Source organism: Chamaea fasciata, unplaced genomic scaffold, assembly GCF_029207755.1.
Source record: "Chamaea fasciata isolate MVZ Bird 193981 ecotype frontalis unplaced genomic scaffold, bChaFas1.0.hap1 SCAF_22, whole genome shotgun sequence".
Taxonomy (NCBI): Eukaryota; Metazoa; Chordata; class Aves; order Passeriformes; family Sylviidae; genus Chamaea; species Chamaea fasciata.
Window position 1 is genome coordinate 2,310,511 of NW_027094107.1, and position 26,500 is coordinate 2,337,010.

Genomic DNA, 26,500 nt, shown 5'->3' on the forward strand with positions numbered 1-26,500 from the left:
GATGTATTATCACCCTGTTTGGAAACTTTCCCCCCTCCCCCTTCATGTGTTTGAAAATGCCACAAACAGGGAGCTCTTAGGGAGGTAATGCTCATGCTGGCAGCAATAATCTCTTGAGACTGCAATGATCTAGCAAATGTCTTCGTGTGATTCACAGGGACAGATTTTATCCTGCAAGAGGGAAGATGCAGGAACCAGGGAAATTTCTGAGCCTTCGAATCCCTGAGATGCACCCATATAGAGGCAGGAATTCCACCTGAATGGAAAACGCAAGGCAATAATGGCCCCTGGTTTGTGCTCAGCAGAGAACAAATGAGAAATAAGCCGTATTTGTCAGGACATGAAACATCTCCAGGACAAGTTGGAGCTGGAGACTTGAGCCTTCCCAAGGGAGCTGCTCTGAGGAACGGCTCTGTCCCTCAGCTGGAGCCTTTCCTTTGCTGCTCCTCACCACCTGAGACTTCTCCTCCTGTGGCAGGAGGATTCCTGAGGGTTTCAGGCTTCCTCCCCACATTCCGATTCACCTGGAGCATTTGTGCATTGCAGAGGGCCCTCCTCAGGGACACAGGAGGTGCCATGGGGGCGGCAGGTGGGGACAGCACACGGGGCTGCAGTCAGGGGCTGCCTGCACCTCAGAGGGAATTCAGGAGCTGCTCCTGGGGATTTTTAAAATAAGAAAATCCAACCCATAACTTCAGAGGAAGCCAACGAGCAGAACCCTCACTCTGTAACCAAATGAGCCTTTGTTTTCCCCTGGAGGGAAAATTAAACCCTTTAACACTCTCCCACCCTGCAATGGCAGTAAAATGGCAATAACTACATTCACTCGCAGTGAGGAGAATCCAGGGTTAAAGCCCATTGTGTGAATCAAGACCAGGATCTTGAATCTTGTTCTTGTCTACCCACAACTGAACACCTTCACCCCCACCAAGTGATTGGCTGTCTTGGCCAGCCAGAACGAGTTCTGGACACATCTCCCTCAAAGAGCGTCATTTCAAGAGCTGCCACTTCCTTATGGTGGAAAAACATCTTGAAGTATGTAATATAAATCCCTGTAGCCATACCAAAGCCAGGGCAATCACACGTGAGCTGCTCTTTAAGTTTTTTGTTAAGAGAAATGCAGGTCCCTCTTTGTTGTCACACAGCCCTGGGTGTGAGATGCCAGAGCGAAATCTTCTGCCTGATTTAAAGTTCTCTCCTACCAAACAGATTCCAGCAGCTCTGCTGAGTGTTTGTGGAGCTGCTGCCGAGTGATCTGTGAACCTGCTGGGGAAGGATGCAGCCACCTCTCTTACCTCATGCATCACTTTCTCCTTTTCCACTGGCACCTCATCAAATGTCTTCACACTCAGGGGTCTCTTCTTGCTGCTGTTACTGAAAGCAGGAAAGTCCAGGGGTCAGCAGAAAACCCAGGCAGATGCTGCACCAGTTGTAGCTCAGTTACATCCTCACACAGCCCAGTCTCCTGGACCACTTCTCTTTTGTCACCTCTTGTACCTAATAACCAACACCCTGACGCATTTGTCTGATCCTTTCACCAGCCATATTAAGGCAGGACAGCAGACAGGGAAATGTTTCTTTTCCCTCCCACCCTTTTCTGCTTTTCTCACCCAGTTTCCACGGCGCTCCAGCGATTCACTCCGTTGTTCAAGGTTTCTTCCACAGGGCAGGTTTTGGAGCTGGATTCTCCATCTGGACACAAGGTGATGTTCAGTGGAATGTAGTCTTTGCCATCCTGAGAAATTAACAACAGAAAAGAGCACAAAGCTGGTAAAGTTCATTTTGTGCTGCGTCTCAGATGTGGGAGGTTATTGCATCCTACAGAGCTTTGTGATGAGAAAGGACTAAATTGTGTTTTAACTTAAATGTGATGTTTGTTCAAGGTGATTATCATGTTCCTCACAGCCTGTGGAAGTTCTGGAAGTTGGAATGCACACTTCATCCAAGAATGACTGTGCAGGAGGCTTTGTGAGGAAACTGGGGCACTTTGGGAACGCTGTGATGTGGGATGGCTGGACATGGGCTCAGATATTCCAGTCCTGCTCAGAAGCAATGGGCCATGTACAGACTGCTTGGTTCTGTTCAGCTTCAGGAGCCTGGGAAGAGCCAGGCCTTCGAATGGGTGCCTGAAAGGATTTAATTTCTTGTCCTTCCCAGGAATTGCTGCTGCTCATGGTAATGAGCTCTGCCTTGTCATTACCCCCCTGCAGCAATCCTCAGGAATGACTCTGCCTTTAGCTCCTGAAACTCCTCGTCCAAATTTCCCTGTGCTTCTTTTTGTTTTTAATTTTGAGAAGCAGTTAAGTGCCCTATTCCCTTATCATGATTTTTATGTCTCCTCAATTTACTTTGGTTATAGAATCAAACTCACAAGCTCTTCATATTGCAGACTGGGCCCTCTTCAACTCAGCTCCACTAAATTTGTTTACAAACAGGAAGGAGCTGGAGGAGAATGTTTGATTTCTTCTTCAATTAAATTGACAATTACATAACTGATCTGGTTGTTTTTTACTGAAGAAGAAAACAACTGGTTTAACTGTTATGAAATTCACCACCATATACCTGACTTCCTGTGCTTTAAGCTGCATAATTGTAAAGCCCCCAAGGGCACTGGTGAACATAAACTTGGAAATGAGAGACAAAGTCCAGGAGGTGGAGGAAATCAGAAGTGAAGTTAACATTTGAGTAGTTAACGTTGTCTTTACTCATCCCAGCAGGCGTCTCCCCAGTGAGCTGTGCTAGGAAGTGAAATCTCATATTGGTGTTTCATAAGCTTCACCTCTGCCCGTGCACACAGGTGTCCACTCCAAACGCCCATTCCCTGCAGAGGGGGTGGCCCTGCTGTACCTGCTGCACGTTGGCCTGGAGCAGATCCCCCAGGCGCTCCACCAGCTCGGTGAACGTTGGCCTCTCCGTGGGGACCCCGTGCCAGCAATCCAGCATGGTTTGGTAGCTGGGGGAACAAAACAGGGATTAGGGATGGGAAAGGATGGGAGCTCTTCTTCCACACTGTTTCGTTCCACTGCTGCTTGCTTTGGTCAGTCTTTGGATTAACAGAGGGTCAGGTCTCCACATGCTGAAATTCCGTTTTAGTTTCCCTGTGGAATGCTTTTTGCTTCCTGCCTCAGCTGAGCCTGCAGGATTTTGGTTTTCAGCTAACTCAGAGTCTGGCTGCTGGGCCCTGCTGATACTGCTGAAATAAGCCCTGGTTATGACAATAAAAGCTGGTTCTGGGTTTCTGTCACAGAATCTGAAGCCTGAGCTCCATGAACTGCAGCTGACGTGGGACATCCGACCATCTTCTTGTTGGCAAAGGTCAGGCTGACTTGGTCTGTCCTTAGCATTAGTCTGTGCTGTCAGACACCCCAAATACACTCAATCACAGCTTTACTGCAGAGAAAACACCCAGCTGTGGCCTCCTCCCCCTCCCCAGTCAAACACAATCCCTTTTGTGAGATGTATCAGGTCCCCGCACCATCAGCAGCTCTTACACTTCGGGAGTGGAATACTCTGGAGATCTCATCCGGGTGCCCTCCTTGAGCCGCCGGCAGAAATCCTCATCGATCTGCACTCCAGGGTATGGAGAGGCACCTGTGGGAGGAACCAGAGGGCTTCAGGATGGCGCAGTCCCTGTGTCCCAGCCCAGGGAACTGCTGATCTCTGCTGAGCATTCCAGGTGACCAGAGTCTGGCAGTATCAGGAGCTCGAGTGAAGAAGGAGTTGCAGTCACTCACAATCTACATTTTTCTTTGTAAACCCGTTACAGACTCACTCTGCCTCCTCAGAGGTTTCAAACACGCCGTCTCCTCTGCATTTGTGATACAGTCAGGACCACTCCAAGGTAAAACAGGGCACAGGAGAAATGAACTTTCTTAGTTTAAGACTTTAAATTATCTCTTGGTCAGTGGGAGAAAAGTTCCAGCTCATCCAATGGGTTACACGGTGCTTTCTGAACTGTTACCCTGCCAACGTCCTGCACTGAGTGGATACACACGGAGTGAGTGATTCCACCTCATCCTTCACTGCCTGAGACCCCCTATGAGTGAGTGCAGAGGGGGCTGTGGGCACCTGGCTCCAGCCAACGACCACCAGAACCTTGGTTCAACCCCATGTGTGGAATTGCTCCTCTCCTGGTTCACCAGCTGCTGGATTTGCATCATCCTGCAGGGAACACTCCCTTGACAGCGACCTCCCAGCTTTTCAGCCTTGTTTTCTTTCCTGTCTGTGTGTTCCGTGCTGTTTACCTCGAGTGCCACTCAAGTGTTGGCTGAACCCCGGCAAGGCAGCTCGTGGCAGCTGGAATTGCTTTGCAGAGGTTGAATGCTGTGAAGGGCTGGGATCTTTGCGTTACCTCCCACAAAAGTCTGGGAGAGTTTTCCGTGGCATCTGAGTAATCCAGAGCTCACAGGTAAAATTCAGGAGAGGTCTGAAGTTGGAAATGTTACTGAACCTACCGCGGATAAAAGGAAAAGCTTTGTAACTTCCCTCCCTCCTCAGCAAAGGCTTCTGAGCAGCACAACCTTGTCTTGGACATTTTGGCTGGATCCCAGAGGCTGGATGATGAACTGAGAAACAATTTAATCAAGTCTTAACATAGGAGATTGAATGGAATCTCTATCCAGCCCTCGAGGAATCTGTCTATAACATTCCTGCGTATTTCCTGCCATTTTTTCCCCATTTGGAAACACCATCACGTGCTGTGCACTTGGGGGCACAACAAGAACAGCCGAAATCTTTTGGCTAAAGCATTGAAGAAGGGGCCAAAATGTGGCTGCTTCCAGAATTATTCTACTCTGTGAAGGTGACTGCTCAGTGGGCAGCACCTGCCCTGGGGAACTGAGATCCCAGCCCTGCCTGAGAAGGAATCTCAGCACAAACGGGCTCCCAGGACATGCAGGGCCCAGGGATGCTGATCCACAGCACTTCTGAATTCCCTGGATGTGCAAGTACCAGAGCACAGGGCTGACAGTGTCTCCTGGAGTTATGTAAGCTGGAGACAGGCAGCAGCATCATTTCCGCCTTATACCTGGATTTTCCTTCCCAGCCTTGCCTTTGGCTGTCAGTCTGCTCAGAATAACCTGGAATTAACTGCTCATCTCACAGATGGAGAATCCCACTCGCTCTCACAGTCTGAGCGGTGCTCTCCCTTTGCTTACACCACAGATCAGATCAACTGCAAGGTGCTGGTGAGAGCAAACACAGGGAAGGCACTGGATAACAGTGATAGGACAAGGAGTAATGGGATAAACTGAAAGAAGGGACATTCAGGTTAAATATTAGGATGAAGTATTTTACTGGGGGGTGGTGAGGCCCCAGCACAGGGTGCCCAGAGAAGTTGTGGATGCCCCAACCCTGGCAGTGTTCAAATCCAGCTTGGATAAAGCCTTGAGCAACCAGGTTTAGTAGGAGGTGTCCTGCCCATGGCAGGAGGGATTGGGACTAGGTCATCCTGGAGATCCATTCCAGCTGCTGGACATTCCATGAGTCCATGACTGATTTTTGACTGCAGGATCTTTTGGTAATTTATATTTTGGCCAAGCACTGGCCTCCTACCAGCTGGAGGCAGCTCAGATCATAAAAGCAAGGAACTCTCCCTTTCCCACTTCCACTCAGCACTGTCTTTATCTGGACTCTGGGATAAGTCTAATAACTTGGATTTGGAATGCTGAGACAGCTTGGGAGAAACGTAGGCTGGAACATATGGTGTAAGGCCTACACATGATGTTTTCCTTAGGGGAAATCTCCTTCAAAATGCTCAAAGATGTGGCATGCATTGGATATGGGAGCCCTCTTTTGATCTTGGTTTTATTTCAGTGGGATAATGAGATGCTGATGTTACTACCAGGCACTGCTTGTTTACATAATTATCTCTGATTGCTTTTGGAACGGTGCACATTGAAATTCCAGGAGACACCGACATTCTGCACCACCAGTGATTTCAGGATGTGTTAAACACTGCTGGCACTACCTGACACGAGGTGTGCTGACCCCATCTGAATAATTTAAAGCTCATTGCAAACTCAGCCCCAGATGGAAATTAATATTCCCTCGAGTCCTGATTTCCCTGTGTATCACCAAAGCAGAGCCAGCCTTCCTGCAGGCAGCCTATTGTCCTTCACTCAGCTTCTGACCCTGCAAGGACACAAACTACACTCTGCATTTTCCTAATCAGGATTTTCCCCCCTTTTTTAGAGGGTTCTCAGTCTCTGGGACCCAGTGAGAGCAGCAGCTGTAAATGGGAGCCAAAACACACCCTGTGGCAACGACAAATAACTTCCATCCCGTGGCTCTCAATGATCTGTAAAACTTTTATATGAGAGAATTCAATCAGTGACACAAATCCTTAATTAAATATTTATCGTTTGAGCTGCAGATGTGAGCAGTGCCAAACCACAGGCATGCCTGGATGAGCTGGATGAAAACCCCTCTCAGGGAAAATGACTGGTTTTGAGCCTGTGCCACCAACTGAGAAAGCAGTTTGGGATCTACGTCACACCCAGGGCAGGGGCTGCTGCACGGGTGGCAGCCCCTGCAGCCATTTGGGAGATTCCAAATTCAGGAGGGGACAGTGCCAAGAAAGGGGCTAAAAGAACCCAGAGAAAATGATGTTTTTTGAGTTTTTTTTAATAGATTAAAATAGAGGTGAATTTCACTGACTGGATTTTAATTTGTATTGGTGTTCAGTATTAAAGCCCATCTGTTAAATTCTGTCAGGAGCTTTGGGAGCGATACAAAGTGTGTTCCTGCAGTGCCTCTTGGATTCATCAGCACTGCGTTCCTTTGGTTCCCAGAGGAGAGCCTGCCCCTGAGTGTGTCTCTGGGTGCTGATGCTAAAGCACCTTCCTGAAAAATCTGATAAACCCAGGGCATTCCTGGTGCTCCTGGAGCTTTGCCTCCCTGTGCCGTCTCCAAACCTGCAGCAGGTGATGCTGTAACAGAGCCATGGAGGGCTCACCCCAAAATAACAGCACCCTAAACAAAGAGGGCTGAACCCCAGGGAAAAGCAGGAGCTGCCACTTGTTTCAAGCACTCGAGTGTGAACTTTCTGCTTGGTGTGCAGACGTGGAGCGGGGAAAAGTCCAAAGCAAAGACTTGGACTGAGAGCAGGTTATGATCTTGCAGCCAGCCCTAAGCAAAGATTAGGAGAGAAACAGCTCCAGACTTTGCATTTTCACTTGGCATCTTGAGCCAAATCATTAATTTTAACTGATCCATGAACTAAAGATAGAAGGAGATTAGAGTTTGCTTAAAAATCCAGCAGCTTAAGTTGACAATGCTTCTTGTTTTCTTTTGTCTGCAAATGCTGATTAAAAAGCCAGAGCTGACATTCCTAAATTCCCCGAGGAAAACAAATCTTGCCACTCTGCAAGGAGAATCTGAGAGCAGCACAGTCCAAGTGTCTGTAGGGCTGCTTGTCTAAGTTTCACAGCTTTATCTGCTGGACAGTAACCAGAGCTCAGCCAGGCTGAGAAATCTAACAGCACCCTGGGATGAAATCTCCAGTACATAAAGAACAACATTATTATTCTTCTAGAAATGCTGTGGCTTGCAAATGATGCAGCCACGAGAGCCCCCGTTCTACCCTTGTTCTGCTGCCAAAAGCGCTCAGGCTGAGCCCAGCGCTGGTCCTTGCACCAAGCAGCTGCCGCTAGATTCTTCTTACCTAGAAAATCTCAGCTTTTGTGGGGTGGAGGATGAAGCTGGGATAAACCACCACGTGGGCTCGTGTGTCCGTGGGCTGCCAGCAGCAGCAGCAGCAGCCACTGTGCCCACAGCAGGGTGGCTCTGCAGCCCTGGAGCTCTGGGGTTCCCTGAAGCACGTTTGGTTTTACAAGGAAACTTCTTCATTGTTATCCAAGGGATCTCCCACTCCCCCCAGCAGCATTTTATCTCCGGGCTCTGTTGCTTTCAGTGGGTACAAATGTTAGGTCCAGGATTTTGGATTTTTGATCCCCCTCCCCAGTGTTTTCATGTTCTTTGTCAGGTGGAGTTCTCACTGAAATTTGGGGTTATTTTACACCCGATCTGCACTGTGCACTTGTCCTCAGTGAAACAGAAGCACTGTCCCACATGATCACCCTTTGTTAAAAGCTTTTCTTAGCTAAGCAACCATAAATTGGGGGGAAAAAAGGGTCTGAAACCATTCTTACCTAGAGAAAATATTTCCCAGAGCAGCACTCCGAAAGACCACACGTCGCTCTGCGTGGTGTAAATTTTGTCAAAAATAGCCTCTGGAGCCATCCATTTGAGTGGAAGCCGTGCCTAAAAGCCAGAGACACAACAGGTTGCCAGATGTGCTGTTACTGACCTGCCCAAGCCCGGCCTGAGGGTAACAAGTGAAGCTTCTTGCACTCACATCTCCCTTCCGGACGTAGTCGGGGTCTTTATAAATGTCCCTGGCGAGGCCGAAGTCACAGATCTTGACCACGTTGTTCTCGGACAGGAGGATGTTCCTGGCCGCCAAATCCCGATGGATGCACTGCCAGGGAATGACACGGGGTCAGAGGGGGCTGGCCAAGGAGCCCCTGCTCCAGCTGGAAGCAGGAGAGCTGCTTTGGGAATGGGGAAAGAAATGAACTGCCTTGGGAGCAGAGAAGGGAGTGGGGATTGCTGCAGAGACACTGGGATATGCAAAAGAGAGAATAACTCAGGGAACAAGCCAATATTACAGTCAGTTTTCTGATTTTTCTGTCTGAAATAACTGTGCAGTTACAACGAGGAAGGGAGTCCTGTTTTCTAGTCAGCTGATCCTTGGAAAATTCAGGAGAAGCCAAAAAGCAGCTGCAGCTCCATTTGGCAGCGCAGGTCCAGGAGGGTGAGAGATGGGCTAACCCTGCTCAGGATTTCGGGGGGCTGCCCTGGTGTGGTGTGTGTGTGGGTGCCGGCTCAGCTGTGTGCACACTTTGGCCCGTGGATTACACTGCGTTTACCTGGAAAGGTGTTCCACAGGCTACAAACTCCTTCCTGTTCATCCAAGGGGTGCTGACTTGGCTGACAGTCCCAGCACCTCTGACCAACTAAAGGAATAACTGGACGCTCCCTCCTCAGCAGTGGATACTCCCTCCTCCTCCTCCTCCCTTTTCAGCAGTGTTGCTGTTCACCACACTAAGAGGAGCTTTCTCTACAAGCCCTTTCTGCATTTATTTGTGAGGCACTTCCACAAACGGTCTGACAATCTGTATTCACTCCTTCTATCTGAACCCTCCTGCTGCACATGCCAGTCCCTGCAGCCAAGAACGTGATGGATGTTCCCCCACAGCCCCTTCAGTGCTAATCACTGCTTAACCACCAGAGCTGACGTGATCTCCAGCACTCCAAGAGAAGAGCAAAAAGCAGATTTCTCAGACTCAAAAGTGTGTTTGGGTTTCTCCATCTCAGACACTCCGCAGGCAGGCTGAATGAGCTCACTTTTCGGGAGGCGAGGAACTCCATGCCTTTTGCCACCTGGAAGCTGTAGCAAATCAGATCCTCCAGAGTCAAGGGCCTCTTGTACAGATCCTCAGCATCTAGGAGAGATCAGAGACGTGGCAAAACCCTGCAGCAACAGCTGCAGAGCTGTGTGGCACTGGTGCCACTGGTGTGCCGACAGCCCCAGCCCCACACCTGAGCGCTGGCTGTGAGATCTCTGCGGGGTTCCAGCTCTGGGTAAGCCACCACTGACCCACAGGCAGAAGATCAGGTGATTAACCAAGTCCCCTCGTCCATTAGTCACTCATTTAGCTATGGGGAAACAACACCTCAGGCTGGGAGTGAGGGAAACTTTACAGACAAGAGCCCAGGGACAGAGTGACCTCACAAGTCTGGTAAAACATTCCTATTTCTCCTCTCACACAACAGGAGCAGCTTTTGTACACAATACAGAGCTCTCAGCTGGAGTGGGGACCAGGCCGGAGGAAGAATTTGGGATTTCAGGAACAAGCCAAGCCATGTAAGGGCTTGTAAAGTGTGTGACAGTGTGGGTGGCATTAACCACGTGACAGAAAACTTTCAAATAAAAGATTTGGGATGAGGTAGGTTTCTTTTACCTTCTTCATCATCTTCTGAGTCACTGTAACTCTTATCTTCAATAAATCCTGAGCTGGCAGAGCTGCCTGTGCTGGCCACGCTCTCGAGGCGCCTCTTGATCAGTTCAGTCAAATCACTGTTGGACTCATCCAGACTTTTCTCTGCTTGGTCCGAGTTTTCCTGGGACTAGAAAAGGCATAAACCAAATTTTTAGCTTTGCATGATGCAAAGCCTGAGGATTCCAAATATGTGACACAATGGCATAAGGAGCAAGGGTCCTCTGAAGATGAGCATGTTTGAACATGATGGTTCCTGAAGTGGGAATAAATAGGAATCCAGGCTTTGTTAGTTCTAACTATAAACTAATAAAGTCTGGTTTCCTATTATTCCCTATTATCCCCCTTTCACTGATAGCAATATTCCACATCAGAGTTGGCTGAAAGCTGGGTGAGACTGAGAGGTGAGCAGACAGAGGCTGTAATTCTCTTGCTGCCTCAGGATGTTAAAAATCCCCTCGAGGTGAGTGCATGACGGGCACGCATGTGTCTGTGCTGGGGAGAGAGGCACAACCAGCCCTCAACTCACGGCAACAGCGGTGAGAAAGAAATTCTGAGTGACTGCACCAGGAAAATCTTCACTCACACAAAGTCCCTCATGTACTTTGCTGCCTGTACACAACAGCTATAATAACAATAACAATAACAATAATAATAATAATAATAATAGTCCAATACCAACAACAACAACAACAACAAAATAATAATAATAATAATGGAATAATCTGGGAAAATAATCTTGGTGAGGCTGCAGTTTCTGGCAGGGCTGGGATCACAGAGCCTGTTCCACGCTGGATATTCACAAGGAGTCAGTCCCATCCCTCCCCAGCTCTGATTTCTGCTCCTGTGTCCTGCTCCTACCCCAGCCCAGGCTGTGCTGGCACAGATGTTTGTGTGGATGCAGAGAAGTGTTAGGGAACTCAAACCATTTGGTTGGTTTTGATGCAGAATATCCACCATCCAGGCTGTTGCTCCAGCACAGACTCCAGGGCTGGCACAGGGGAAGGGACAGAGGATGGGAATGAGCAGATGGGGGAAGCATGAGCTGCTTCCACGTGGGGCTTAGAAACAAAAATCCCCAAACCAGATTTGTGTTTTGGGAGGGTTCACCTTCTCCCAGTTCAGTCAATGCCACTTTTCCACTACTATTTTGTTGCACCCCCTTGTGCTGGGAAATATCTCACAAGCAATTCCCTCTTTTTCAAGTCCTCTGGAGTGTTTGGGTACTTGCAATCAATTCTTTAGGAGATGCTAGAAGAGGACAGCAGTGAGATCCTGCAGGGGAAAAAAAAATCCCTCTTCTTCCTTGTGCAAATTGAAATGTGGAGAGAAAATAAAGTGAAAAAAAAAATCCCTCTTCTTGCTTGTACAAATTGAAATGTAGAGAGGAAATAAAGTGGAAAAAAAAAATCCCTCCTCTTGCTTGTGCAAATTGAAATGTGGAGAGAAAATAAAGTGCCCATAGAAATACCCAACAATTTCGGTGCCTGTGCAGAGCAAATCCAGCTTTTGTCAGTGGTTGTTGATCCTCTGCCTTGTGCCTGTGAGAAGTCTCATCTTCTTACCTTGTACGCAATGAAATCTCCTCGTTTTCCTCTGAGATAGTTGGACAGATTTCCATATTTGCAGTACTCCACTATGACCATTAAAGGACCTAAAAAAGACAGTGAAAGTCAAATGAGTTTTGGAGCACTGCAAAGCACAGAATTCTAATTTATCCTACCAAATCCTCTTCAAAATAAGTGGCATTTCTATTATACAGACGAGGAAATGAGGAAACACAGCGGTGACACAAGCAGCAGGGATGTGGAGAGAAGGGAACACATTTCTTAGTTTTCCCCACTGGATGCTAACAGTTGGTATTTATTCCTAATTTATAAACAAGGAAAGCTCAGGATGATCAACACAGTCCCAGATGCTGTTGAGGTTGGTTTGCCCTGTACATGGAGCAGTTTTCATTTTCTCTGCTGGCTTCACAATTGTTTGTTTTGGGTGGAGCTGATGCCACGGGAGGAAATCAAAGTATGCAGGGCCACAGACAGATCTAAACGAAAAGCTGCAAAAATACCCAGTCTGAGGTTCCTGAAAGCCTGGAAAGGGCTCTCGCTTTCTTCCTTATTCCTTCACAAACCACTGTAGATTCAGTGCTGCTTTTATACAATTATGCAGGCTTTTAAGAGCTGCTCGAAATGCTTTTATATTGCAGGGTGAGATGTTAGGGAAGGGAAAAGCTGCACTCTGGACTTTTATTTTTTTGTAATCATCAAATGAAAGACGAGGTGAATTCATGGGACTGGGATGCGGATAAACATGGAATATTACTGACCCCAAACACTCAGACTTTCAGGTCCAGAACCTTTTTCTCTGGAGAAGGTCTGTGGCTCAGACTGAGGAGTTTGAATTCAAAGGAGAAATGCTGAGAGCTGCCCTTGGCTTTGGGGAAGGAGCTGGGCAGGATTCCTGCAGGAATTCCTGCATCCTCCCGGGCAGGAGCGGGGCTGCACTCGGCTCCTTGTCCAGCACTGCCTGGGGACAGCCCCAGGAGGGACAGTGACCCCGGGACAGTGTGGGACAGCGAGAGGAGCAGCCTTTGGGAGCACACGGCCCCACAGAGAGGGAGACGCTGAATTCCTGCAGGAACCAAGCCCAGGGTGTTCCCTGCGGGTTCCTGCAGGCCCTGCACTCCCCCCAGCCCTGCCTTGGGGGCACACCCACTCCAGCACCCCCAGCCCCTCTGCCTGCAGCTGCAACAACCTGGCACCTTGCAGAAACACCAACCCCAAACCCCCAAATCCCAGTGGCTCCAGTGCTGACCCCAGAGCTCTGCTCAGTGCTGGGACCTGGCCGTGCTCAAGAGATTTGGCTCTGAAGAACACAAAGTCCAGTGTCCCTCACGGATGCCCTGAGGAAATGCAGATTCCAGAACAGCTTTAAAGCTCTGCTCAGTGACTTACTCATGGTTTTGAAACGCTTCCTACACACGGCCTCCCCATATTTTGTTCCCTCATTGTAAAGCACACACTGCATTAGTTCTGACTGCTGAACATCAGACACTCCGCCAAAGTGTTAAATTCTGTTATTTGGTACCTTGTTAAGATAATGTATGTGCATACTGAGTACCAGCCTCCATCAGGAATACACGGTTACATAAAGCCTGACAGGGGAGGGGAGGGGAGGGGAGAGAGCCCTGGAATTTCACAGGAACTCGGAGCTGTGTCTGTCCCTGGAGCTCGAGGCTGTTTTTCTTTCGTCTGCACCTGCACTGCTCAGAGCAGAACAAAGCAGTGCCTGCCCCGAGGCTGCCCCGTGCCCTGTGGGGTCCTGCTGCACCCCTCTGCTCCACACTCGGCCCCCCAAAGGCTTCCCAGGCTCCTGGCAGGGAGGAGGGAGGGTCACCCCCACTCAGGATGGGGCAGGCTGGAGAATGGGAAATCGAGGAGCTCCTGGGAGAAAACTTTCCTAGAAACGGGACACTGAGAGGCTTTGATCAGGGGTGCCTGAGGTGTGTCTTGCTGTGCAAGCACAACTCTGGGGCTGCTTTGGTTAAGAACCACTGAGCCCTGGTCCTGCTGCCAGGTTTGTCACCTGTTTGTCCTGAGCCCCCTGAGGGACCTGTCAGCACAGGAGAGTCACCAGCATTCCCAGTGTTCCAGCCCCTCTGCTCATCACCCCAAGCAAAGGCTCCTGGCTGCTGTATCTGAGCCCTAAATCCCTCCAGCTGGAGCTGCCCTTGCTCCCACACAAGCTTTTGGGGTCTGGAGTGCTGCAGTTCTTGGGAGCTCCCCATCTATCGTTGGAACCCTGGGCGCTGAGAATTTTAGATTTTCTGTGCTGACAGGCACTGACCCCCAAGCAAACACTGCATTGGACCTGAGGCCGTGGAAAAGGCTCCCAAAATTGAGAGACAGCACTGGGACTGTGGGTGTGGAGTTTGAATAGAAGTGTGTGATAGCACAGGGTGCAAAACTTAGAGTTTAAGGTTTTAGACTAGAGTTATATATATATAAGGCAAGATGAAGGATTTAGGATGTCGACTAAGTTCTTCTTTTTCACCTTCTTCTTCATGGGTCTGGGTGGTGTTTTGTAATTGGGTAGAAAAATTCACATTGCTGTCACGGGTGGTTGGTTATTGGGCTAACAGTCAAAATAATATAGGTGTCCTCTCGTTATTGGATAATTTGTGCTTAAAAGATTTTGGAAAGAGTTAGAGACAGAGCCATTTTTCATTTTGTTAGCTAGAGCTCACAACTTGTGAGACTGTAACATAGGCAAGAATGAATAAACACCTGGGTCCGAACATGAACGCCGTCTCTCGAGCGTTTAATCCCGGCTCGAACAGAAGAAAAGAAGATAAAAACCCCACAATCTGTGGCTCCCACATCCCAGCAGCATCCATGGCTGCTGGCTGCTGTTTCCTGAGGAATTGGAACCACCTTGCTGGAGGAAAGATTTCTTCCCTGGCATCCTCCCAAATCTACCACACTGAAGTTTTCCTTCCCCCTTGTGACTGGACACCAGTCGTCGGGAACTGATGGTTTTGGGGTCTCAGATGACGAGAGATCTGTGCACCATCCCTCTGGATTTCCCCCCTTCATTTATTTCACTCTGGACTCTCCCTTGCCCTCGGATCACCCAAACCTGTCTGTTTGGGGCGGTTTTTGAAGGTCAGCAGTGAGGAGCCATCCTCGAGAGCTGCTCCCCTGAAGCTGGAGCACAGCAAGAGGCACGGCTGCTTTGTCTGGCAGTGTGGGCACGGGTGTTCTAGTGACAAAGGTCTGAGATTTATGGGATTTTGTGTGATGCAGGGCCAGTCCTGCCAGCTCAGCCCCGTGCGAGTCCCTGCTCCTGCTGCAGCCTGGGCTGTCCCAGGTTTCCTGTGCACGGGGCAGAACCTGCTGTGTTTGCCTGGAGAGGGTGAATGCTGGGGAAGAGGAGGTTCAGGCAGCCAAGAGCTCAGCCTGGTGCATCCTCCTGATAAGGCAGGGAAGGAGAGGGAGAAGCAGCCTGGAAATGCCCACACTGGGGAGGAACTGGGCACCTCACTGCAATCCAGAGTCCTCCTCCCTTCAGTGCAGAATGCCTTTTGGGAACAGGCCTCCAGAGAAAACAGAGAGGTGACACCATGGGTGGGAGAGCTTCAGGAGCCCTGGATGGGATCAGGCCACCTCCTGCAGGAGCAGCAGCAGCTCTCCTGTGAGCAGAGAGCTGGAACTGGCTGCACTTGCACTGGCTGCACCACAGGCACTTCCAAACCCCCAAGAAGTGTCTGAAAGGTGTTTTCTTTTTCGCTCCTGATTTACTGAGGACTCCTCACCTCCAGCTTTGGTGCAGGCTCCCAGCAGGTTGACCACATTCAGGTGATGTCCTATATGGATGAGGATCTTCAGCTCAGACATCAGAGCCTTGCACTCGTTAGTAGTTGCACATTCTGCTTAAGATAAACAGGAAAATTCATCTTTACACAACAGGATATTTTCAACAGGACACAGCAAGATCCTGTTTATCCTTCGAAACAAAACCCACCCAGGTCCCTTGCAGTATCTTGGCTTTTCAGACTCTCACACAGATAATAATTCATCCGTTTCATTGTCTGCTGACCTTTATGAAGTGGGATAACACTTTATCTTTCGGGTGACTCTTCCTTTCTCGAGCGTGGGTTATGGAGGTGACGGTCCCTTCCCCCAAACCTGACCCCACAGAGCCTTTGGCAGGACTCAGTTTTGCAAGCTTAGCAAAGCCAACCTCTGCAAGCCCCCACAGCACACAGAACGTGTCCCTTCCTCTCTGCTGGGCTCTGCAGCTCAGCAGGACTTGGTTGCAGTACCCCAGAGCTCTCCACTGCAGGTGAGGAGGAACCCACAGGTCTGGAAGCTGTGTCCCCAGATGTCCCAGGGAATGCACAGCATGACTAAAGCTCAGGCCTGTAAGATCTTATTGACCCAAGAAATACATTTTCTAATATCTGTGTGTGAGCCATGAACCTGACAGGGGAGGCACTGGCTGGCCAGTGACATTATTTGAAGGCAGGCAGCCTCAGAGCAGGTTGTTCAGGTGCTGCTTTATCTTCCCAGCCTTCTCTCCAAAACTTCCATGAGGTATTTGAACGGGAGAGGCTTTGGCCTGTTTCCTTTGCCTTTGTAGCATGTAAGGTTTAAACATGAAGACACAGTTATGCAACAAATCCTTTGGTGTTTATGTTTGTAGAATTCCCCATAATCTCTCTCCAAACTGTGTCACAAAGAAGGAGCTATTCCAAGATTCCTTCAGTCAGCAGGGTTTGGTGTGTCCATGGGTGGTATCACTCCTGATTTCCCCTGGCATCTGCTGGAACCCGCAGCCAGCTCGGAAGTGTTTTAGATAATTCTGCACATTGAATTTCAGCCTTCCATCCAGAACAGGCCCGAGCATACTGCACGGAGATGGCAGAAATGCAGGCACCTCCAGAGCCTTTTGAATTCCCTGGATGGATTGAGTGACACTAGACAATCTGCCTTATTGGTGAAAGTGATGAATTACGGGCACGTTAGTCGGGGAGGGGCAGACCAGAGCAGGAGGCAGCTGCCTCCACTGGGGGAGGGAGGCGTAGAACGATGGAGAATCTGCCAAATGTTGCTGAATATGTGCTGGCAGGGCAGAGCTGACATGAGGATCAGTTGGGAAGAGCAGCATGGAAGGGAATGAAACCCCAGAGCTGTCCAGGGCAGTACGTCTGGATGGAGATGGGAATATGGCTGCGTCAGGGACTTCTAGGATATTTCAAGGATCTGGAAATGGGCGTGGAACAGAAGATACAACAGCAGGAGAGATGATCAGAAGGGTGAAAATAGAGAGGGGAGACCAGGAGGCCCAGAGAGGTGATAAATGGGTGTGTTTGTGATTTCAGAGAGATGGGAGAGAGGCAGCTGGTGGCAGAAGCCAAGTCCCGTGGCAGCAGTCACTGGCGGAGGCATTGCAGGGGTTAATGGTGTCATGCAGCGGGATGGAGCCGTGAGGGCCATGGCAGCACGGGCTGAGCCTTTGGGATCCCCCTCAGGAGCAGCTCCCGGCCCTGCCCGAGCAGGCGGCGTGTGCCTGATGCGTTCACTCCTCGCTCAGAACCGGCTCCGAGCTCCCTCCTTCCCTCCGCCCCACGGGGAAAGCTTCCCTTCATATCAGCAACTGCCAGCAAGGTGTCTCCCATTCCCTCCCCTGGCACTTGGGATTTTTCCCAGCCCCCTGAACTGTTCTCCATCTGGCTGGGCTGCGAGGGAAGGCTCAGCTCCAATTTCGGGCTATCTCGTGGAATTACACTCAGTAACCTGTCTCCCTCCTCACCCCACGGACCTGGAGGCTGCTGTTTTCTCCCTCGAGGAATACCAGCCTTAATCAGCAGCGCAGCACACGGAGTTGCTGCCATTTCCTCCCCTTGCATCCCTCCAGGCCGGCGAATTCCCACCTGGAAGCCCATTCCCTGCGGGACACAGCGAGCTGCGCCCTGTGCCCCCGGCTGCCCCCGGCTCCCCTCAGCAGCCTGGGGAGGATCTCAGAGGGAGTTTTTTGTACCTTTCAGCATTTTTACGGCAACTGTTTTGCAGGTTGAAGATTTATCAATGCCAAAAGCAGACGCCTCCACCACCTTCCCAAAAGCACCATGACCCAGAGTTTTACCTAGAGAAGCAAGAGTCGAGAGTGAGCCCAGGCTGCACCGGCCAGGAGGGGACATGCAGCCTCAGCTGTGCAGGAGACACGGTGCACAGTGCACAGACACAGGCACAGCAGCCCGAATCACATCCCGCAGCATATGGATAGCCAGGGATCTCTATCCATATGGCCTGGATGCAATAGAGCACGGGAGAGAACAGAGGAGGGGAAATCACTGCGCTCACTGAGGGCACGGCTGACCTACACGGACTGAGGGGAGAAATGTCACCTGGGGCTGTCCTGGAGCCCAGGGAGGGCAGAGTTCGGGTCAGCTGTGGCACCCTGATCTCTTATAAACCACTGAGAGAGCCAGCAAGGCACGCAGGGGGTCACAATCCTTTAACCCTTCGGTTATTGGCATCGATTTGATGAAAAAGCTGCACTAAATGGAATTTAGGACAGTAACTTTATTTTCCCTGTCATTTGGATTCTCCTGCCTGTATTACCTGGTGTGCTCTGAGGGCTCTGACCCAGGGTCTGGTTTTTGGTTCTGCCAGTTGCTGTGTCCCACCATCACCTCAGATTTTGTGGCGTTTTTTTTCTGTCCTCTCCTCCACGTTTTCCAGCTGCAGCACCAAGAGCACGCACAAATACAGATATTTCCCTGCACTCCGCGGTGCACACAGATGTTACAGTTTCGCTGTACAAACACAGCCAGCTCTTTTGCATTTCCTCACTCCATCAGCCACTGAACTGAGCTGTTCAGTGAAATGTGGCTCCTTTTTTCCATTAGAGCTTTTTACAGCTCAAAGCTGAGTTCTGATGGCTGATAAGGAAGTGATTATTTGATGAATTGATAGCTTTATTCAAGAGAAAATTCACTTTCCTTTTTCCTCTATGGGGATGAAATCACTCTTTTGGCAGGGACGGTACCTGGAGGCACCTTTCCCCCCTGTCAGGAGTTTGGCTTCCCTTTCCCAAGGAGAAGAGGTGGCAGCTGTTTTGACAGAGTCTTTCCAAACCCCTCATTTCACCCTCCATTCTGGCTAATCGTGAGCTCTGTGATCCCAAACCCAAGGGTGGCGGTGCCCCCGGCACTGCGCCAGGCTCTTCCTCGGTTATCCAACAGCTCCAGCGCCCTTGGGAACCTTTTGGGATCATTCTTCCCCTCGGCTGTGACCCCAAACCACTCACCCAGGCGCAGCCTGTCCCTGGGGAACTCCCACTTGCTGCTGTCGTAGGGCAGGCGGTCACACTGCTCGTCAAGGGGCATCTCCTCCGGGTCCATGATAATTGACAGGTATCCTGTTTTAATGTCGGTGGCATCGGGCTAAAAACAGGGTGCGGAGGGATTATTCCGGGGATTTATGCTGCAGTTCCAAAGGGAGGGGAGCTGTCTGGCAGCCCCGGGAGTTCCCTGCCTTCCAGGCAAATTTATTCGGGGCCAGGAATGCATCGCTGCAGCTTCCTGCTTCTGTTCCACAGCTGAGACACAAATGTTTGTGTGTGGCTGCCACTCGTGGGAAGAGGCGCCGCTCGATGCTGGGAAACACAAAATCTACCTGGATCGGCCAAAGGAAATCACTGGTTTTCCACGGGAACTGCAGGAGCTGCACTTCCTGCTGCATATTTTGGCACCCGTCACCGTGTTTTGTTCTGCAGTGTTGATTCTCCATGGTTCTCCACTTAATGGCTGCAACTTATTGCAATTGAAAACTGGGGGGAAGCTGCTGGAAATTGCTATTTCTGATGCTGCTAGAGTGAGAAATTGTGGTTGGGTTGGGTGAGCAGACTTGCACAGGTGTGAAGTGCAAGAGGAAATTCAGTGTTGTCCACAGCTCTGTTAAGCTGAGGTCAAGGATGAGAATGTGAACTTAATCCCCGTGTTTGCAAGAGGAAGGGAAATTTTACTCAAATATTGGAGATCAGCACTGGGACTGCAGTTTGGTGGGAGCAGAGCAGAGAGCTGGGCTTGCCTTTCTGTTTGCTGTTTGTTTCAGGAAAATAGACCTAAATTCCTGGAAACTTTACTGCAAGTTTACTTTTTCAGCCACAAAAGGGAGGTGAAGAAAGGGCAAGGAGATCGAATCAGCTGTGTGGTTTGAGCTCATTTCTAGAGCAGACAGCCTGGGATGTTTTTTTAATATTTTTTAGAGTCAAGTGCTGAAATCAAGTCCTCATTTTAGAGGATCTAGCGTATTTTTTTGTTATTCTCACAAGCCAGTTTGACTCATAAAGAGGGAGGAGCCTGATTTCAGTCCAAACCATGGACTGAATTTTACAGGGACCTTTTTCCCAGTTTTTCTACCATCTGCCCCAAACATTTGTCCCTTTGCTATTCCACTGAGGCAGATGCCAGCCCTTGTGCAGGACAGGAGCCCTCTCACCTTTCTCAGCTTGCGAATGAAGAGGGTCAGGAGGAGCCAGAAGAGCGTGGCAGCCAGGCCTGTGCACACCAGGATGATCACCTCAATGTTGGATTTCTCCTCAGAACCTGCAGGTGAATGAACCAGGTCAGAAATGTGTCCAACCCCCTGAGTGAGCCCACTGGAATTGCGCATTCCCTTGATGCCTTAAGCTTTAGCTTTCATGTTTTCAGGTTCTGTGCTGCCCAGGGGTGCAGCTCTGAGCTCACAGTCAGTGTCACTGGGCTCTGCACACAGCAGGGACACAAAACAAATCCTTTTCCTGCTGCACAACAAGGACAACTGTCAGCCCAAAAGCACAAACAAGGGTGGGCTGGAGGGAGGAACAAGAAGGATGGGACCTCACAGCCTGGAGCTGGAATTGGACAATTAAATCCCAATATGCAAATGGATCAAAACTTATAAAAGTTTGACACCTCGTGAACAGTCAGCCATTTTTGTGACCATTCTTAGTCCACCTTGAGTGTATCCCTGGCCAGGCTCTCGTCCTGCCCAAGGTGGATCCTTAAAGGCCTTTCAATAAATCCCTACTTTATTCTCCAGCTCTGCCCAGTCTCTGTTCCAGGTCAGACTCCCCAAGTCATCCCCCTCAGCCCGGGCTCACCTTGGATTTTGATGAAGGCTGATGTGCTGTCTTGGCCCAAGTCGTTGGAGGCCCGGCACTCGTAGAGCCCCTCATCGTCCTTCTTCACTCTCTCAATCACCAGGGTGTTGTTTTCCATGGAAATTCCTGGTTTAAGGCATTTTGGTTAATGTTGGCACAATAACCTGCCTGCCAAAAATACTTTCAGGAGACAGAGCTGAAGGTCAGCTCCCATCCATGCAGGCTCTGGTGCTAGGACACATTTTAATCCTGTGCTCCTCTTGGTCTGGCAACCTTTCCCTGACTTTTTCCTCTTCAACACCTGGGTAAATTATTTGGCAGCATTTAAACAAACACGGCTCTTGATTTAGAGTGGGTAGAGCCTGGAAACGAAGCCAGAAGTTAGCAAAGGGCTGCAGGATTGGTGTCTGACAGCAGGAAGATACACTGGGAAAAATGGGAGCTCAGTGGAATCGCTGAAGGCTGTGGGACGGGATGGGGCTGCTAACAGGGGGAACATGGAACTCAAGTTAGGCAATTCTTGGAAAAATAACGGTGTGAAGCAATCCTGGATTCACAGGCAGCCAGGTGGAGTGGGAATGGAGAGGTTGCCTAGATATGAGCCATGAGAGACTTTAATAACATTTAATATTCCCAATTTCATTTTTTCCTGATCTGAGGTACTGTGCCAAGAGTTCTTCTGTTTCACTGAGGGGATGATTGGGGTAGAAATAGGGAAACGGGTCAGGCTTGGAATCCAAAAGAGAAGGACATTTTGAATTTCTGGGTGTTCTGCCTGTGAATCCCGTTGTTGTTAACAAGAGCACTGCACACAGCTTGCCATGCACTGTGCTGAAATATTTACCCTGAGGTGTTTTTTCCAAATATTTTATTTATGTTTCCATTGGTTGTATGAGTTACATGCTTGTCCCTCTAGAATTATTTATAAAATTTCAGGAGCTATAAAGAGTTTCTCTCAGAACATTCTGATCTGAATTATAGATGATCCTAGATTTCCTACCTAGTCCAAGTTGCAAAATTAAAGTCACAGGACCAGCTCCTGACATGGGATTCTCCAGGATTTATGGGAGGACTCTGGATATACTCACTTCGCACTGGGGGAACCTCACCTTCAGTGCCGTTTTGAGCACCAGAATATAAAAAAGACTTTAATCCATTGGAGAGCATCCAAAGGAAGTCACAAGGATTTGGAAGGATCTGGAGAGGCCTTTTGAGGAGGGGCTGAGGGCATTTGGTTTGTTCAGCCAGAGGAGACCGAGGGGAGACCTCAGTGAGGTCTTTGACATCCTCATGAGGGACGGCTCCAATCTCTGCTCCCTGTGAGCAGGGACAGCACCCAGGGAACGGCTGGAGCTGTGCCAGGGCAGGGTTAGGGTGGAGATCAGGAAAGGTTCTTCCCCCAGAGGGTGCTGGCACTGCCCAGGGAATGGGCACGGCCCCGAGGCTGCCCGAGCTCCAGGAGCATTGGGACACCGCTGCCAGGGATGCCCAGGGTGGGATTGTCGGGGTGTCCGTGCAGGGAAAGGAGCTGGATCAATGATCCCTGTGAGCCCCTTCCAACCCAGCACATCCCAGGATTCTGTGGCACAGAGCTGGGAAGGCACCTGGGCTCAGGGGAAGGAGCTGCAGGCTGGGGTGAGGCTCCCTGCCCATGGTGGCTCTGTCCCACGGAGCTGAGAGCGCATTCCCATCGCTGTGCTGTGGGAAATAAAGGACATTCCATACGCCATGGGATGCCCTGAATCCCTCTGCCAGGTGACTTGGCTGCAGTTTATTGTGCCCAGGACAGCTGAGAGCTCAGGCCTGTGCTGCCAGACCCCCTGACACAGGCGCACCCTGTGGCTCAGGTTGTGCCCACACTGGTCTCATACAAGCTCCCTGATTTCCCAGGGCTATGCTGATGTGTGCTGGGCTGGCTCTGCACTCAGGAGTTTCCTCTGACCTCAGAGTCCAAGCTGGAGCCCCCTGCAGTGCTCTGGAATCCTTGGACATCCTTGGACAGTCCTGGGCCTGTGTGGATGGGGCCCAGGGGCATTTGTGTACCAACATCTCCCCCCTCTCTTTGAGCCATGTAGATTCCCTTGATCACTTTATTGATCATTTGTCAAAGGCACTGGAGCAAACAAGGCGCCATTATTAGCACAACTATTATGACGATTAAAGTGTATAGACCCATTTTTAGAAGCTCCTTCGTCCATGATGTTAAATTCCACTTACCAAACAGGTTATCTAACCAAGTCCCATCATCAGCTCTTATTTTCGACGTGCCTTCCTTAAGTTGTTGTATGCTCTCACGGGCGGATTCTGAGTGATCAGATAAATTCACACACCACCTCCCTTCCAAATCTTCACTCCCATGTCCATGTGTGTGTGTGCCCTGAGTCACGGGCATGGCTCCATGTCACAGCGACCCTGCCAGCCCATCATCCCACACCCCAAACAATTCCGGGCTGCAGGACCTCACCTGATGCTGCTGAGATGGGGTAGCCGTTCTTCCTCCAGGTGACCTGTGGCTCTGGGGTCCCACTGACCCTGCACTCCAGCAGGATCTTGCCACTGATGTTCACCTCCAGGTCCGTGAGGTTCTGGATCACCAGCGGCGCCGCCTTCGCTGCAGCCACACGGGAAAAGAGCCCCAGTCAGGGCTGGGGAGCCCCTTCCCTCCCCTCCCCTCCTGGCACGGCCTCTCTGGGCGGGATGTGGCAAAGGTTGGGTTGATCACTTGTTCAAAAATCCCCCCCCCCCCCCCAAGGTTCTGGGAGGAGTGGGTGAGTGTATTTGGTTTATTTTCACACTCAGGTTTGGCTGCAGCTCCAACTCCTCATCCTCTGAAGAAAACAAAGGACAGGGAGTGGGTGGTGCACATGCAGAGTGAAGACAAAAAGGAGAAAGGAGGGGGGAAAGAGGAAACAGTTCTAAAGGTTTTTTTATCCTCCATCAGGAGTGCAGTTTTCTCCTTACTATAACCATGGTAATGCCCACTTTATGTTCATTTATAAAAGGTGCGGGACAGCAATGAATAAAATCATAAGCGCAGCATAAAATAAACCCCAAACTTGCAGTGAGGACAGAAGATGAGGGGCATTAGAACATATAAAATGTTTGACTAGGGGAAGGAAACTGGGTTTGGAGGGGCGTTTCCATGTGTGCACTCCACAAGAATTCCCTGACATGTGCCAGACAAATGACAGAGCCCAGTCATCCTCACAAGAACGTGATCCTAACTGCAGCTCTCCATGGATGTACTCCCAGTCTAGCTGTGTTTTTCCCATAGCCATGCTGTGTAGGTGTGCGTGTGTAGGTGGAAATCTGACTGACTGCATAAAAATATCTGCCAGAGGAGAGGAAAGGGAAGTGCCTGAATGCAGAGAGCAGAGCAAGGCCAGTGCCTCACAGCAGGTGATGCTCACAGGTGGGGACCAGCCAAACCATTACCACTGCCCAACGCCTGGGTGAGACTCCTTCCCTTCCCCTCCACCCCAGGAAAAGGGAGATGTTTGTTTGTGTCTGGAAATAAATCACCTCCCAGTCTGGAGGCAGAGCTGTGGGTGAGGATCTGTGTGTGTGGAGGGAAGGGAAAGGGACGGGGAGGCTGCACAGGGAATGTGCTCCTTCGCCCCAAGGCTGAAGGCAGCCCTGGGCTGTGCCTGAGTGCCCAGAGCTCACCGCAGTGCTGGCCCTGCCGTGCCTCAGGAGCCACAGGAGCCAGCTGAAAATCCCTGTCTAATTCAGCTGCTGAAGCACTCTGACTCCTGCTCCCTGACTTGCTGCTGCGTGTCTCACTTCTTCTCCAGTTCTGTGCTTTGGGTTTTCTTCACCGCTGGAAGGTGGTTAACAAATCTATCCACCCTCCATGCCAGCAGCCCTACTTCTTCTGAGGAGATCATCTCTTCTGAGAGATGATCACTCAGCTTCTTCACTCTGAAGCAGAAGGAACTTCACTAATTTTCAGTGACTTCCTACTGGCAGAAGTGTCTTGCCCTTTGTATTCCCACAGCCAACTGAACCAGGCTGGAGGGTCTTAGTGAAGTAAGAGAGTTGGGGGCTTGGGCATAAATAAGAAAATAATTGCTATGACAAAGTGCATCCCTCTTACCCAGAATAAAGGGCACGTGTCACTGGATTTTACACCTGCCCAGGGGCATTTGGGATCTGCTGGGTCCAAATCTATTCATGTATCTCATCCTGGCACTGAGAGTGGGTGCAAAGTCATACAGATCTGGGGGTGAGCATCCCAAGTTACAGCTGTGCTGGCAGTAAATGGTGGGCGATGCTTTTTGTCCTCAGTCAACTCTAAATCTGCACCCAGCATAGAGCTGGGAAGACAAAATGCTGCTGAAATCACCTCAATGTGATCTCAGATATTTTATCCAAACCCGGCAGTGGCTGGGTGAGTGTTCTCCATGTCAGGCTGTCAATCCACACGGAGCAAATAACAAAATCCCACCAGAGCAGGACAGCAGGTTTGTGTGAGGACACGTCCCAGTGCCACTGTCCCCTGGCACGTACCTCTGACCAGGAGCTGGCTGTGCTGCTCCAGCGTGTCCGTGCTGTTGTGCTGGTTCTGGGCTCGGCACTTGTAGAGGCCACTCTGCTCCTTGGTGACGTTGGGAATGAGCAGGGTCAAGGAGATGGAATATTTGTCCATTTTCCTGACCACAGAGGGGCTGGGAGCTGGCTCTGAGGAGGGGTAGTACCACGCCAGGTGGGTGTAGATGTACTTGGAGGCCCGGCAGGTCAGCCGGACGTCGTTCCCCACGATGGCTGTGACCTGGGAGGATGTTTGCAATCCAGAGGGCACGTCTGGGAGGAAGGGAAAATGTGTTAGGAATTTTAAATCCCAGCTGAGAAGATCTCTGGCTGCCTGGCTGCTACTTGGGGGTCAAATTTCCAGCGGTAACGGAACAAGCCAAGTTTAATGAGGCACATGGAAATGTGGAAACAGACACTGGAGCTGGGAATTAGGGGAGTGAAAGTTCCTCTCACTGCCCGGTGCTAACCTGTGCTAGTCCAGCCCTCAGCATTCTAAATCATCCCATCTCCAAGTAATGAATTGAAAGCTTATAAATAGAAGGAGTTAATGGACTGAGAGAGTTTAATCAGGAGCTGTTTCTATCCAAGTAGAAACATGTGTTTGTGAGCTCTTCCCTCTCCACAATCAGGGCTGGAAAGTATTAATTGCAGAGGAATAAAGAAACCCGTTCCCATCCCTCAGGAGCAACACCTTCTTCCCCACTGAACAGTCTCCTCAACTCTCTCTTATTCCAACTGTGCCAATAATTATTTTCATCACATGTGAATGCTGGATATTTACTTGATCACTGATGGATTAACTGATCTAACGATGTCTAAGTCCTTGAGGCCCTTATATTTAGCAGAGAAACACTCTGAGTCGTGACTCTGACCTAGCCATGGAAGAATGAGCTGTTTCTTTGCTATATTTTTAGTAACTTTTCACTCCATAAAAAAAAAAAAAATTAAAAAATCAGTTTTCCTGAAGTGGTGAACTGAATCCATTTGGAAACAAGAAAAGCTGAGTGGAAAGCCAGAGCCTGCCCTGCAGTAGCTGCCAGAGACCTGCGAGTAAATTAGGGCTGGAAGATACTTTGGATTTTGTTAATTTTGGGGATCTACCCACCTGAAGGAAAGTTCATGGATAACCACAGTGATCTGGAGTTATTCTGCTGCCTGTTAGGTCAGGATTTTCAAGCAGCTGAGAGTTATGAGGACCCTTTTATTAACAGTGTTCCCAGGGACAGGCTCACTCTGGGCCACTTTCTGAGCAGGAG

General features: G+C 50.0%; 1 protein-coding gene across 2 annotated transcripts in view; it reads right to left on the reverse strand.

Annotated features, from left to right (window-relative positions):
* Positions 1–26,500, reverse strand: part of LOC136300182 (vascular endothelial growth factor receptor kdr-like) — a 129,746-nt gene that overhangs the window by 15,428 nt on the left and 87,818 nt on the right. The window contains exons 13-28 of one of the 2 annotated variants that reach the window (XM_066202391.1): positions 25,221–25,514; positions 23,176–23,322; positions 20,712–20,837; positions 20,069–20,175; positions 18,876–19,011; positions 17,604–17,708; positions 15,376–15,489; positions 11,627–11,715; positions 10,026–10,191; positions 9,409–9,506; positions 8,357–8,479; positions 8,151–8,262; positions 3,492–3,591; positions 2,848–2,953; positions 1,611–1,735; positions 1,296–1,374 (exon numbers count right to left, since the gene is read on the reverse strand). In XM_066202391.1, coding sequence (XP_066058488.1) covers positions 1,296–1,374; positions 1,611–1,735; positions 2,848–2,953; positions 3,492–3,591; positions 8,151–8,262; positions 8,357–8,479; positions 9,409–9,506; positions 10,026–10,191; positions 11,627–11,715; positions 15,376–15,489; positions 17,604–17,708; positions 18,876–19,011; positions 20,069–20,175; positions 20,712–20,837; positions 23,176–23,322; positions 25,221–25,514 — 2,027 coding nt within the window. Of the gene's footprint in view, positions 1–1,295; positions 1,375–1,610; positions 1,736–2,847; positions 2,954–3,491; positions 3,592–8,150; positions 8,263–8,356; positions 8,480–9,408; positions 9,507–10,025; positions 10,192–11,626; positions 11,716–15,375; positions 15,493–17,603; positions 17,709–18,875; positions 19,012–20,068; positions 20,176–20,711; positions 20,838–23,175; positions 23,323–25,220; positions 25,515–26,500 lie in introns of both variants that reach the window. The other variant, XM_066202390.1, reaches the window with a different exon arrangement.